Below are 14,925 nucleotides of genomic sequence, written 5' to 3'. Positions count from 1 at the left end.
TGAAAGATAGTCAGCTGTTAATAAGATAACTATGGCGTGCCAAGAAAATATCCCCCATAGGCTGAACCGTTGATACAAAGAAGGATTGATCCAACTTTTATGTTCACGGCAAATTCTGTCCCGACCGCCTGAATGTCACAGGAAAACTTAAGACCCACCAGATTAGTCAACTTTTTCCAATATTCACCAATTACACTGAGCTGTAGCCTCGGTTTCCTGTTCTTAGCTGACAAGAGATGCTCCTCTGCATATCTTAGCTGTAACAAGTGGTTATTGGAGTTGCTGTTGCCTTTCTGTCAATTTAAAGCTCCATTCTCCTCTGACCTTTTCAATTCATTTTCACTCACAGAACTGCGGTCACTGGATAATTTCTCTTTTTGAGGCCATCCTCTTTAAACTCTAGAGATGATTATGCGGGAAAATCCCAGTAGATTAGCAGTTTCGGAAATACTCAGACCATATCATGTTCAAAGTCACTTAAAAATCACCTTTATTCTCTATTCTGATGCCTGCTTTGAACTTCAGCGGGTCACTTTGACCATGTCTTCAAACCTAAATGCACTGTCCTGACTAGATATCTGTACCGATGGGCTGTTGAACAAGTGCACCTAACAAAGTGGCTGATGAGCGTAGGTTCATCCATTCTCATACATTTAATTTAACAAACCAATTAGATCAAACCAGAGACAAATACATCTAACCCAAGTATTCCTTCTGCAACTGCACACATTTCCAGTAACCTCATGTACACCTCACCACATCAATCAAAAATCTGCAAATTTATTTATTGCGTTCAACATGAATACTAGAAAAATATGCATTTTATTAAAGAAAAAAATTGCAGTTTTTTTCTCCCCCAAACAGGAGATGAAGGCGTAGACATGTCGTCTACACAAACAGGCTACACACACACAAACACACAAACAGAGAGAAATTCGGCCAATCTCTTTTAAATGAAAACCAAACACACACATATGTCCCAAATCAATTAGAAAGTCACAGAGTTCACAGCTTTACCCACAATACCCAGCGCCAGGACTAATTATCCAAACACCTCTGCTGTTCTTGTGCAAAGAGCTAGGCATCATGGGAAATGAGACTGCTTCACCGTGTCTGATAAAGACACATGCAGGACAATAGTTCATGGAGGTGGGAGATAAGGAGTATGAGAGTGGGAGGCTGTAGCGCAGTCTTTTTTGTGTACTTCTTATGACACAAGCCTTGGCACACACTGCTGTTCCCATGGGCCTGATTCACTGGCACACAAACATTCAGTGTGCGTACAAACATATTCATTGGCGCCCATTCACATGAATTAAAATGAATTAACAAGGCACACATCAAAGACTGAGGAGGTTCAAAGGAGGAACCCACAATGCCCTTCTGCTCTGCCGCTGTGACCCCAAAAACCCGTCCACACACAAGCCACATACCGAAAGAAATAAAAAATTAAGTTAGGATCAAGTGCGGCAGACCTGCGAGCCACATAGAAAAGACTGAAAACAAGAAGCACATCAGGACCAAAGAAGGATAAAAAAAAAAAAAAAAGTCTAATTGAGGCATATTGCAAGAGCGGGGGTGGGGGTGGGTGGGGGTGTACAGTCGGACGCGAGAATAAAGACTCATAATTGCATAATTACAGCAGTGGATACCTGACACACTGAATGCAGATGTCAAATGAGTTCCACATAATTTAACCAAATAGAGGCAAGACCAGGCCACGACAGGGCCCACCACGAAGTGTACCCTTCCTCTACAGCTTCTTCTTTGTTTGTTTTTTTATTTTTAAAACACATTTATCTCATCCGAAACCCTCCGCTTTGTTACAATCTCATAATTTAGGCTCTGAGAATTCAACATCACTCTTGACGCTGTAGTTCATAAACCTTCCCTCGTCATCTCCATGTTTATTTATTTCAGTAAGCAATCCTATAAACAATGTTCAGCCTGAATAATCCACTGATAATGTTCCATAAATGACTGATCGAGTGCCCTGCAAGTCTCAGATAACCCTTTAAAGTGCTGCTACTGAGCCAATTTAAATGGTAATTAAAGTAGAGGTTTGACGATTTTGATTCAATTAATTCAGTCGTGGCTAAAACTGACAATAAAATTAGATTTGTTTCTTACATTACTTCTATACTGTAGACTCCTGCTGATAAGCCACGCCCCTTTTTTAGTCTCGATCCTCTGCTCTGATGGCTCACCATGGCAATGTGTTAGTGAGGAATCCACCACACTGCAGACCACATGTAAGGCTGTGTGCTGCTCAGGGCTTACACAGCACCATCATTATGGATAAACCTGCACTGGTTATATGTTCAGAGAAGTTGATAGATTATCAGTCAATCTGATGTTACGGCACTCTTCCAGGAACAACAAGGTCCAATAAACTCAATTAGGTGCCATTTCTATACTTCTCTCTAAACCATTACACTTTCGAATCCTGTATACATTTCCCGTTTGATCATTTCTCTTAAAACTGCAGTTTACCTTACAGTGATGTAAAGAGTAAAAAAAAAACGACAGTTTAAAGTTGTTTTTCCAGCGCTGTTCCTATTTTACTCTCAGAGAGCAAACATTCACATCTAAAAACCAAAAACCAAAAAAACAAAACAAAACTATTGATAATTGATGTTTTGTAAATCAAATAATTGATTAATGAGACAATTTGAGCTCCATTGTTGTACTGTATAAGTGGAGAAGCCTCTCTGATGTGACTTCTGCAGCAGAGGAATCCACCTGCCACACACACATACGCACGCAGAAAGACCTCTAACTGTTTTTTGTGCTTTGGCAGTCAACACTTCCAGCTCTAAAGTGAATAGACCTAAAAATCGGTCTACTTCACAGACACGCACTCTCTCACACAGACACAGACACACACACACAGTGAAAAGAGCTCAAACGGTTCCACTTTGTACCTCCTCCGCTTAATCAAAGCTTCTCTATTCAACAATTTGACCTTTTGTTCAAAACAGGATTATCACCTTCTCCGGTCTTCATTCACCCTTTCTCTTTCTCCCTCCCCCTTTCTTCTCTTGCCCCTCAGCCTGTTTCCAGGGGCGACCCGCATGACGAGGGTAATTGCAATAATTTGTTAAATGCCATGGTAACGGTTGTTAGATGGGAGGGGCTTTAAAAAAAAAAGAAAAAAAAAAAAAAGAAGAATTGGGTGGTTCAGGAAACAAGCGAATCTCTCATTTTGCCAAAGACAGCGGGGATGAGAAGAGGGAATGATGGCTGCGTGTGTGTGTGTGAGAGAGAGGTAGTGAGCAAGTGTTTGCCCATTCTCAGGGTGCTGGTTTATTGATAATGGTGGGGGTGAGGTGGGGAGCAGAAGGTAATTTCACTAATGATTAATGTCTCTGTGGTTGGAGCTAAAGACGCCAACACATATATACGTATATCCGCGCGCACACACACACACGTACAGAGCTTTCACTCTATCTGCCCAGACAAACAGCTCTATTTGAACTCTCCCTCGGCCTGAAAGGAATCCTTAATTACACAATATTACCCCTCTTCATTGCCCTGCTGTGTGTGCTGTGTCCACTGCTGTTCAGCCCTCGGTGTGTGTGTGTGTGTGTGTGTGTGTGCGCATGTGTATAAATGTGTGTTACTGTGTGACGTGTAAGTATTCAGTGGTAGCAGCTGTTTCACACATCGTGACAAAGGGGCTGAGGGGGACTCACTACCCACACATTCACCACGCTAATTGATTTCTGTTCAGCACTGTGGGAGAGTTACCCTGCCCCCTGCCCCCCCCCCACACACACACACACACACACCATTCCACTCACTCAAGAACAAGGTGTTGGAAGCCATGAGGAGATAGAGTCCCCTACGAAGACAACGCAGGCATCCTGTTTAATTCACTCCCAGGCTGCAAACTGACTACACCGTCCTTTACACCGACATGTGTCACAGCCTCTCGATCTACTCTGTCCAAGAGGAATCTGCATATCAGTGTTCACATACTTTACTGCCATAAATCAGAGTGCCACGCCATGACAGACTTTTGAAAACGACAGAAATAAATCAAAGTCTTTTGCAAAGGCACTACAAATCATCTTCTCGGGGTCTATATTGATGTAGCAAACGTCTTCAATGTCCCACACTGCCACAACGGTCATGCAGAACATGCATGAAACTAAGTTGCACTGTAATGACTGCTTTAACCTTTTTTGGGTCATAAGATGTCAAAGTAGTTCTGGTTTGAAACATTGTTGCATAGGACTGTTGTGGGTAAATCGTTTAACACTTAGGCAGTGCTGACAGCATCACCATCTTCAGGACTATGGCATTAATCCAGGATCTACCCGACCACTCTGAGCCACTTTAACTTGTGATTGGTCATTAGGAGCATGCTGATCCTCAGCTTAAGGCATCTGTCGATACCGAGAACTGTAATTAATAAACTGCACTTCTCACCGTAAGGAATAGAGAAACATTTCTATGTAAAAGGAAACATTGCTTTCCCAACTTGACAAAATATTTAGTTAGTCAAGGCCATCTGTTCATTTCCAAACCATAGAGACACGGTGGATAAACATTTTGTAGGAAGACTAATCTTCTTCTTGTTGTCATAATAGTGTCCAACCAACACACTGCCCGTCTTCTTCTGCGCCTTGTTCCTTCTTTTCTTCGTTCATTTTGTAATGGCTGTCGTTTTCTGATGACATAGCACTGATAAAACTGTCAACTGGTGTTTTTTTCTTAGACGACAAAGGCTGGGGCGGTCATCAGCTTCGTCTGCCTTCGCTTCAGCCATCCGCCTTCGCTGGAGCGTCCGAGGGACTGCTCCAGCCTTCATCCGCCTTCGCTGGGGGGTCCGAGGGACCGCCCCAGCCTTCGTCGTCTGCTGGAGGGTCCGTGGGACCGCTCCAGCCTTTGCAGCTAGTGAGCTGTGCGTGGTGTTTGCAGATAGTGAGCGGTGCGTGGTGTTTGCAGCTAGTGAGCTGTGCGTGGTGTTTGCAGCTAGTGAGCTGTGCGTGGTGTTTGCAGCTAGTGAGCTGTGCGTCGTCTTCGCTGGAGGGTCCGAGGGACCGCTCCAGCATTCATCCGCCTTCGCTGGGGGGTCCGAGGGACCGCTCCAGCCTTCGTCGTCTGCTGGAGGGTCGGTGGGGCCGCTCCAGCCTTTGCAGCTAGTGAGCTGTGCGTGGTGTTTGCAGCTAGTGAGCTGTGCGTGGTGTTTGCAGCTAGTGAGCTGTGCGTCGTGCTAGTGAGCTGTGCGTGGTGTTTGCAGCTAGTGAGCTGTGCGTCGTCTTCGCTGGAGGGTCCGAGGGACCGCTCCAGCATTCATCCGCCTTCGCTGGGGGGTCCGAGGGACCGCTCCAGCCTTCGTCGTCTGCTGGAGGGTCCGAGGGACCGCTCCAGCCTTCATCCGCCTTCGCTGGAGGGTCCGAGGGACCGCTCCAGCCTTCGTCGTCTGCTGGAGGGCCCGAGTTGCCCGTCCAGCCTCATGTGTCGTCTGCCGGCCATTTTCCAGGCCTCTGAGTTGGCGAATCAAACATTTCACTTGGGTGTTAAATGTTTGATTTTTGGGTGGGGGGAACTGTTACGTTTCGGTGTTGTCAGTGTGTTGTTTTTGGCGTGACTGTTATGCGTTTCCTGTTTTACTTTGAAAGTCTGTGTTATCTTAGTGTTTTCAGTTTACGTTTCCCTGTCTCGTCAGTTCTGAGTTGCCCCAGCTGTGTTTCCCTCTTGTTGTCCATTTCCTGATTGCTCCCTCTAGGTATTTAAACCCTGTGTTTCAGTGTGTCATGGTCGCGATCTTCCCCCTGGTTGTAAATAGTTTGGTGTTTTGGTGTAAATAAATGTTCTATTTTGCTTTGATGTAAATAGTTGTAGATACTTTCGTTTTGGGATTTTGGTGGCGAACCGTAGTAGTTTTTTTGTTTTTGTTTTGTTTTCCTTATTTTTTATTTTTCCTGTGTTGCACGCCGGTTGCCTAGGCCGGGGTGTAACACATGTCATCATCTTTCAATGCACAGCTGAAAATATGAATAGGTACCAGCGAGAGATGATGATTCACACTTTCACGCCTTCCATAAATGCTTAAATACAACCTGCAAAAATGATTTACGCTAGAAAAACATACAGCAAATAAAAATTGTAAATAGTCTTTCAAGTACGTGGGTGTCTTGTATTGAGACAAATCTGCTTGATCTTTAAAGTCCATTATGTTTGATTTAAAGTAATTTAAGTTTTTGCTCATACCTTAATGACCCCTAACCCTAACCCTAACCCCTATCATTTAAATTTCACCTTATCATCTAAAACTGTGTGTGCATTTTAAACTTGGTATTCAGAGTACAAATGGCCATTTAACTATTTCCATGATCATGCGCCGACATATCCTTCTGGAGCTCTTTTCCATTTTACATGCTCAGTGTGCTCTTTGGTTGAAAATGTCAGCACAGTGCCCTGCTGAGGTTTTCTTCATCTTTTGCCCAACATCCTTTTAATAGCTTCTCTTAACATGACTGCATCTGTTGCATCCCCCATTGTGTTAAATACAGTCCAACCCTTTCACAGACACTTTGTGGAAGGCCAATTTTAGCGAGTTTTGACGATTTCATTACACACAGCTCATGTTCTGTGACCGCTTGAGCTTGTATTTTGTCAGCCAAATCCTTTATTTAATACTTTAGTAACGTGCTGCTGTCGTAGGTAACAAGCATAAATGCAGCGTTGTGGACGCAAGACACACTTGTTTATTTTTTTGTTTTGTTATTTAACATTCAGAAAGGAACATTTTGGATTGAATGAACAAATTTGTATTACTACAGAGAAAATTTTTAAATAAATAAATAAGGAAAGCAGTCAAACTAATTAACCCTAGAACCTTGATGCGCAGTTTTGTAATACTATATTTAATATTGGGCATATTTTAGCCAATGAAATATATTAATGCACAAAAACACATGTCAAATTGAAGTACTAAATAAGAGATCAACCTATTAAGGCTTCAAAGCAAAACAATGAATAACCACCTGGCATTAGTGTACAAGGATTAAAGAAAACTAAAATAAAAAACAGCAGAAAAACAGTTATCTGGAATCAGCTGCACATCAAAATGTGACTATCAGAGGCAGACGGGAATACAAAGAAATACTCACCGCGTAGTATCTTTTGATGTGGCGACGGATGTCAAGCACAAGTTTGTTGCGGATGTTGACGACGTAGTCAGCTGGAGAACCTCCACAAGGGATGTGACAGCAGCGCATCAAACTAGGCTCAACCTTTGAACCCTGACAAAGAGAGTGTGTATTACATTCCTGAAAAGAAACCGCATGTAACCACGTACACTAAGCTCGCATGATCCTGTAATGAAGCAAAGTAGCTTTATTTTATTGATGGTAACAAAAAGAAAAGGGAACCACAAATCAGGAGACATTTAAAATTCCTCCTACAGTTTGCATGCACATACACTAAAATGCTTCAGCAGATACAATAGCCTCTAAGGGCAAACATCAACTATAGTCTAACTGCCTTATATGCATACTATATGAATTCATCACAGCTCCATATTTAACCCTGTAATTAGTTTTGCAACACACAAACACAACCATTACCTTTAAACCTTAACAAAGACCATGTCAAACACAGAGGAGCTTAAAGAAACCCTGGGTCCAGTAGATTTTAACGTTATTGTAGGCAGAAGAAAACAGGTCAACATGACCCCGGTTCCCCTGAATTGTCCACTTGACAGCGAGCTTTATAGTTAATGCAATGAAAAAAGTAGACGCACTACATACCAATTACACTAAATATAACGCCTTTAAACACTTGCTCCTTTAAACCTCAACTCCATTTACCTGTCGCACTGACAGCCGCAAAAAAAGGTTTCTGCAGGGAAGTCTGTGACATAAAAGAATGCATGTGACACCCCCCACCCAGCCACACACTGGCTTTTTGTTTGCCTACATCACTTCTTTAGGAGTGAAAAAAAGAAACACACAGTTTTCTACCAGTTGGAGTCAATCAACTCATTTGATTTCTCTAATAGCCAGCCACACCAAGAACACACACACGTACGCACATCTTAGCCTTACTCTCATTTTAGTCTGTCTAATCTCCTCCCCTCGTCTTCTTTACAGGGAGTGCAGAATTATTAGGCAAGTTGTATTTCTGAGGAATAATGTTATTATTGAACAACAACCATGTTCTCAATGAACCCAAAAAACTCATTAATATCGAAGCTGAATGTTTTTGGAAGTAGTGTTTAGTTTGTTTTTAGTTTTAGCTATTTTAGGGGGATATCTGTGTGTGCAGGTGATTATTACTGTGCATAATTATTAGGCAACTCAACAAAAAACAAATATATACCCATTTCAATTATTTATTTTTACCAGTGAAACCAATATAACATCTCCACATTCACAAATATACATTTCTGACATTCAAAAACAAAACAAAAACAAATCAGCGACCAATATAGCCACCTTTCTTTGCAAGGACACTCAAAAGCCTGCCATCCATGGATTCTGTCAGTGTTTTGATCTGTTCACCATCAACATTGCGTGCAGCAGCAACCACAGCCTCCCAGACACTGTTCAGAGAGGTGTACTGTTTTCCCTCCTTGTAAATCTCACATTTGATGATGGACCACAGGTTCTCAATAGGGTTCAGATCAGGTGAACAAGGAGGCCATGTCATTAGTTTTCCTTCTTTTATACCCTTTCTTGCCAGCCACGCTGTGGAGTACTTGGACGCGTGTGATGGAGCATTGTCCTGCATGAAAATCATGTTTTTCTTGAAGGATGCAGACTTCTTCCTGTACCACTGCTTGAAGAAGGTGTCTTCCAGAAACTGGCAGTAGGACTGGGAGTTGAGCTTGACTCCATCCTCAACCCGAAAAGGCCCCACAAGCTCATCTTTGATGATACCAGCCCAAACCAGTACTCCACCTTGCTGGCGTCTGAGTAGGACTGGAGCTCTCTGCCCTTTACCAATCCAGCCACGGGCCCATCCATCTGGCCCATCAAGACTCACTCTCATTTCATCAGTCCATAAAACCTTAGAAAAACCAGTCTTGAGATATTTCTTGGCCCAGTCTTGACGTTTCAGCTTGTGTGTCTTGTTCAGTGGTGGTCGTCTTTCAGCCTTTCTTACCTTGGCCATGTCTCTGAGTATTGCACACCTTGTGCTTTTGGGCACTCCAGTGATGTTGCAGCTCTGAAATATGGCCAAACTGGTGGCAAGTGGCATCTTGGCGGCTGCACGCTTGACTTTTCTCAGTTCATGGGCAGTTATTTTGCACCTTGGTTTTTCCACACGCTTCTTGCGACCCTGTTGACTATTTTGAATGAAAGGCTTGATTGTTCGATGATCACGCTTCAGAAGCTTTGCAATTTTGAGACTGCTGCATCCCTCTGCAAGATATCTCACTATTTTTGACTTTTCTGAGCCTGTCAAGTCCTTCTTTTGACCCATTTTGCCAAAGGAAAGGACGTTGCCTAATAATTATGCACACCTGATATAGGGTGTTGATGTCATTAGACCACACCCCTTCTCATTACAGAGATGCACATCACTAATATGCTTAATTGAGGCTTTCGAGCCTATACAGCTTGGAGTAAGACAACATGCATGAAGAGGATTATGTGGAAAAAATACTCATTTGCCTAATAATTCTGCACTCCCTGTATCTCTCACGTGTTTCTTTCAAAAGTTCACTTTCAAGAGCACACTCTCCTTTCAAAACAAGTTGTATCTACTACAACACTTTCTTGTTAGTCATTTTATCGCCGGGCAATTAAATGAAAATATGAAACACTCAAAGTACCGTCTTGTGACTGTGCGAGACTTATGAGAAAGGGATGATATCTTCTAACACTCCCAGTTCTCCTCAATGTCTGGCTACAAACCCCAGCCGTTATCTGGACCGCCTCATGTCCGCACATTAAATAGGCTTTTGAAAAACAATTTTAAAAAGGTTTGCCATGCCAACTGCCTAAGCGGGCCATTTTGTCAACGTCTTGGTTTGTGCAGCTTTCACAGCGTGCTGATTTAACTGCCTGCGTGGGATACCTAACGCTCTATTAAAACTGAACTGAGGGTATTCCCCTGCAGCCTTATCCACATTTTTTTCCCTTCTCTGCACTTAATCTTTTCATCCTCCTCTCCCGCTACCTCCATCAAACAACTTTCCTCCTCTGTCTGTCCTCCATCATACATCACCGCCTCCTCCTACCATCTCTGGCTCTGTGTCAGCGGAGGAGTCAAGGCCCATCTGTCCTCCCCTCTCTCTCTGAGCTGTTAGACCATGCTCACCACCTTAATTAACTTACCGTCTTATCCGTATCACTGTGTGTGCGTGCATACCGGCCTCCGGCAACAGAGAGGAGAATTAACATCAGTAATCAGATGATTCCTGGTTCGTTTAGACTAATGCTATATTTTATTCTGACATTTCAAGTTCATGCATTGTACTCTTAATAGCAGGACGCAGGCCGTTTAGTACAAGCACGATCACTCGGGCGAGATTATTCTGCTTTTTCTTGTGCAACAACACACCAGCATATCTGTTCAAGTGTGTAATGATATTATCCTTTTATGGAGAGTGTGTTTAATACTCCTGTTTTAATTATTACAAGTTCTCTCCACCACTCGAGGCCAAAGGCTTGTCAGTTTTATTAGTGTCTTCTAGACAAGAAAAAGCTGTGTGTCCTGCTCCTCATTAGAAGCTGATAACACACACGCACACACAAAACCTTGGCCTGACAAATGGTAGGAGATCAGTGTGTGTGTGTGTGTGTGTGTGTGTGTGTGTGTGTGTGTGTGTGTGTGTGAGTGTGAGTGTGAGTGTGTGTGTCTCCATAGAGCCACAGGGGTTAAGGAAAGGCTTTTCAAGTTGTGGAGTCCAAACTATGCCAATGAAAACAGAGTCCGTACTGGAGCCAGGCAGCTGTCTTAAAATACAGACAGAGACACAATATGGAGGATGACTAACGCATGAATCCTTCACAGGAAGTTTTACTGAAATGCCTTCTGAAACATTATTCTCCCGCTCTTTATTTGTGTCTCTACTGATTAATCCATTAGACCAGTGAAACACACCATTACTGATAAAAGCCATCTCCTTTTTTCCCTTTCAATCTTGGGCCATATCTGTGTGGCGCTTTGTGTGTGTGCGCCGAGAACAGACAGCACATTTCTTCAGCTGAAGTCTAAACTGCCAAGGGTTTAATACAACTTCAAATACAACTCTAAGAAAGATTATCTGGTCCTGCACAAACAGAGAAAGCAATACAGAGGAGTTTTATGATGGACAGCGGTGTGTTCATCTACTCACAGCTCCTTCAAAGACGCTGTCGTAGACGTTGTCAGTGCCACACTGAAGACAGGTGAAAGTAAACCTCTCACAGTCTTTATAGCGCTCCTCATCAGTCAGCTGGACGGGAACACCCAGCAAGCCGTCGGCTTCCTCCTCCCTCTGGAACTGCTGCTGAGCTCTGAACTGACTCGGGTCCAGACCTGACATGGAAATCAAAGACTTGTTTTTTAAGGTTTACAGCAGAGCAAATGTTTATTCAGAAACACGGCTGAAGGCAAAATATTTCATGCCTGATAAACACCAATGAAAGGTGGTCATGCTGCAATTAAGCATTCTGTATTTAGCTGTTCGGCTGTCGACAGATGTTATTATTATTCTAAAAAAATTTAACTGTGACCCACAGACACTTCATTTGAGTGTTTACGGGAAATGTATTGTAGTGAAACTGGAAATAATTTGCAGCACTTGACAAGATTATTAAGTAGGTATTATGTCTTCTGCGACAAGAGAGGAAACGTGCATAAAATGTGAACCCAAGTAATGATTTAATCCATAGAACATGGTAAATGGCCTGTATTTATATAGTGCTTTACTAGTCCCTAAGGACCCCAAAGCGCTTTACATATCCAGTCATCCACCCATTCACACACACATTCACACACTGGTGATGGCAAGCTACATCGTAGCCACAGCCACCCTGGGGCGCACTGACAGAGGCGAGGCTGCCGGACACTGGCGCCACCGGGCCCTCTGACCACCACCGGTAGGCAACGGGTGAAGTGTCTTGCCCAAGGACACAACGACCGAGACTCCGAACAGTTTTTCAAAAGCAGTATTTGCATCTGTAGGAACTTCCTCGAGCGATTTGGTCATTTTATTTCTAAGTAACACGGCTCCTTTAAACTTTTTTGTAATTATTTTCCATAAGGCATAACATTACTCACTTCTGGGGACGGCAATAACTTGTAATTCACTTACCCAACCACGAGGCTATGAGTACACCATCAATACCCTCAATAGGGTCGCAGATGCGAGACACCACAGGGTGGACCTGCTGGGCCAGGTAGTACTGTGTGTCCAGAGTGAGATTCTCCTGTTTCTGGAGCTGCTCTAGAGCATAGGCTCTCTGACTGGCTGGCAGGTTGGAGCCATCCTAGTGGACAAAGAAGATGAATTTCCAATGTATTTGTACTGAAATATCACTGAAACACACAAAGAAATGAGATATTCCCGTTTCTCTAATAGATACACACTTTACAGATGAGGTAGGAGATGGTATCTCCAGCTTTGACCCGACGACCACCCTGAGAGTTAATCCACAGAGCAACATGGACATGAGGGAGACTTTTCTTATCAGGGTAGTCCTGAGGATCCTTTGTCAGTGCCTGGTGAAGTCAAGACAAGACAGCAGTAATAGATGAGAATGGGAATGGCAAAACACAAAAGAAAAACCCAGCATGTCCAGAGTCTTAAGCCTCATTTTAATCAAATGAAAAGTAAACACAAACAGTGATTCCCTCACCTTGTGGATCTCATACTGGTTCAGTGGTATGTCTCCACTAGCCACCTTCTCTCCCAACTCCACCAGGTGTTTCTGGATGTTCTCCACAATGACATCACGACTCTGATCAGACAGGATCTGCCCAATCACGTAGCTAGAAAAATAAATAAACACAATGAATTTTTCCTTACAAATGAAAATCTTTTGTAAGGTGCTTCCAGCGCTCCATATACTGACACGCTAACTGTTTCCCATGTCCCATGACGTACTTGCCGCATTCCTTAGCCAGGTCACACCAATCCCTACGGACGATGTCCAACCCTTTGAGCTCTTGCTTGACGCTAAAACGTCCTTCTCCGTGTTGTTCCACCACAAGGGCGGCATACTTCTTCTTCTTCAGCAGCAAAAGAGACTTGAACACACCATCAATGTCGATCTCCAATAGTTTGTACAGCTTGTTTACTTCTGCCTTCACCTGGGATCAAAGTGCAAACACACGGATTCAGTGTCAACATCTGGTTATAATCTCCACTGCATGGTGCGCATGTAAAAAGTGATAAAACACCCAAAGCACACACCTTATTGCCAAGCTTAAAAACTTCATCCAGACACTTGCTGTTTGTGTTGATCATGATAGAGTCAGTATCTCCATAGATGACTTCCAGATTCATCTGAGTCACACAAAAGGGGGGGAGAGAGAAAGAAAGAATCCATACAGTTAAAACTGGGATAATAAAGTGAATATTACACACATCAAACTGCACAATTTCTAAAACAATCTAATGTTAGATTTGACTCATTAAATGATATTTAACCCAAAGTTTATCATTTAGCTGCTTAATACAGATGCAAGAATCCAGGCGTCCTGATCCAGTGAAGAAGTCATTATTAAAAGGATTATTTGTTGTGTACATTTTACGTTATTCTGCACATAATTACATATCATATTAGAGATATTAAACAGGAACAACTTGGTAATGACTGACCTTCTGAACCATGTCTTTCGTGTGCATCAAAATCTGGAGAAAAGAGGAGACAACACTCTGAACGATGCCAACAACAAAAACAACACAACACAAGCACAGTAAACAAACACGTCACTCAGGAAGATGAAATGATTAAATATTAAGTTTCCGCGTTATTAATTGTGTGTGTGTGTGTGTGTGTGTGTGTGTGTGTGTGTGTATATATACACATTTGTGTGGACATGGGAGCAGAGCAGGTGATTTGCTTTAAACGGGGGATAATTGGCTAAGAGGGCAATTATGAGAGCATGCTGTGACAGGCGTCTTTTCAACCCACACAAATTCACAGTCAGGCAACACACACACACACACACCATAATGACTTGTAATGGCCTTTATAACCTTCTGGTTGACTGACGGAGAAATAAGAGAATTCTGTAAATGCAGATTGACCACTGTGTGTGTGCGTGAGGACAGCTCTGAGCAGCAGAGGGATCCTAACAGGTGGGGGCCCAGAGGAAGGGAGGGCAGTGTGGGGACCTCAGGTCACTAATCTGGGGGGGTCTGAGGGACGGAACGCAGTGTGACCTGTCACCAGCAATCTGCTCCTCAATCAACCACAGCCGCATATATACACCCCGACTCGCACTGTGCTCCGTGTGGGGACAAGGACGCGGCTATTTCAGAGTGTGAGGAAGGGGCGGGGTCGGGCTTCCACTCCCTGAAACCAGAGTGGGCCATAAGCATGCTTTATGGGCTGCTACATACCGCTGTACGGCGGGGGGAGTTTGAGTCATTCAGGGGAACAGCCTCTCCATTAGGGACTGCAGTCAAGGTCAAGGTCTTACCACAAACACACACACAGTTTTTCACCTCTGCACTTATGCAGTGGATTTCGCTGTAGACAAAATGACCCCTGCCTGTTTAGCAGAAGAAGAAAGGTTGGAAAAGAGGAAGATGAAAGAACTCTTTATAAATCTTCAGACTGAGTGCACAGGTGCTCCACTCCAATAATTCATGAATACAAATCTAATTTGAGACATTTTTAACACTGCAAAAGCAAAAGTAAATTCGTGGTTTAAAATGTGAATGACAGCTGCCTGCAGCGAGTGTAGAGTAGTTTATTTACGACAGAAAACGAGCCCGAGGAAATGATCTTTCAGAGGTATAAAATA

The 14,925-nt window shown here is 43.2% G+C and overlaps 1 protein-coding gene across 1 annotated transcript in view; it reads right to left on the bottom strand.

Annotated features, from left to right (window-relative positions):
• The window catches only part of pola1 (polymerase (DNA directed), alpha 1), a 64,263-nt gene that overhangs the window by 23,428 nt on the left and 25,910 nt on the right, over positions 1-14,925 (bottom strand). The window contains exons 26-33 of the mRNA XM_085362449.1: positions 13,772-13,804; positions 13,364-13,456; positions 13,055-13,260; positions 12,807-12,939; positions 12,538-12,669; positions 12,263-12,437; positions 11,303-11,484; positions 7,125-7,256 (exon numbers count right to left, since the gene is read on the bottom strand). Coding sequence (XP_085218575.1) covers positions 7,125-7,256; positions 11,303-11,484; positions 12,263-12,437; positions 12,538-12,669; positions 12,807-12,939; positions 13,055-13,260; positions 13,364-13,456; positions 13,772-13,804 — 1,086 coding nt within the window. The remainder of the gene's footprint in view (positions 1-7,124; positions 7,257-11,302; positions 11,485-12,262; positions 12,438-12,537; positions 12,670-12,806; positions 12,940-13,054; positions 13,261-13,363; positions 13,457-13,771; positions 13,805-14,925) is intronic.

Source organism: Diplotaxodon limnothrissa, linkage group LG9 (assembly GCF_057381915.1).
Source record: "Diplotaxodon limnothrissa isolate DT_005_m linkage group LG9, D_limnothrissa_male_GT1.1, whole genome shotgun sequence".
Lineage (NCBI taxonomy): Eukaryota > Metazoa > Chordata > Actinopteri > Cichliformes > Cichlidae > Diplotaxodon > Diplotaxodon limnothrissa.
Note: the sequence above shows the minus strand (reverse complement) of the source record. Positions and strands in the feature narration are given on the sequence as shown.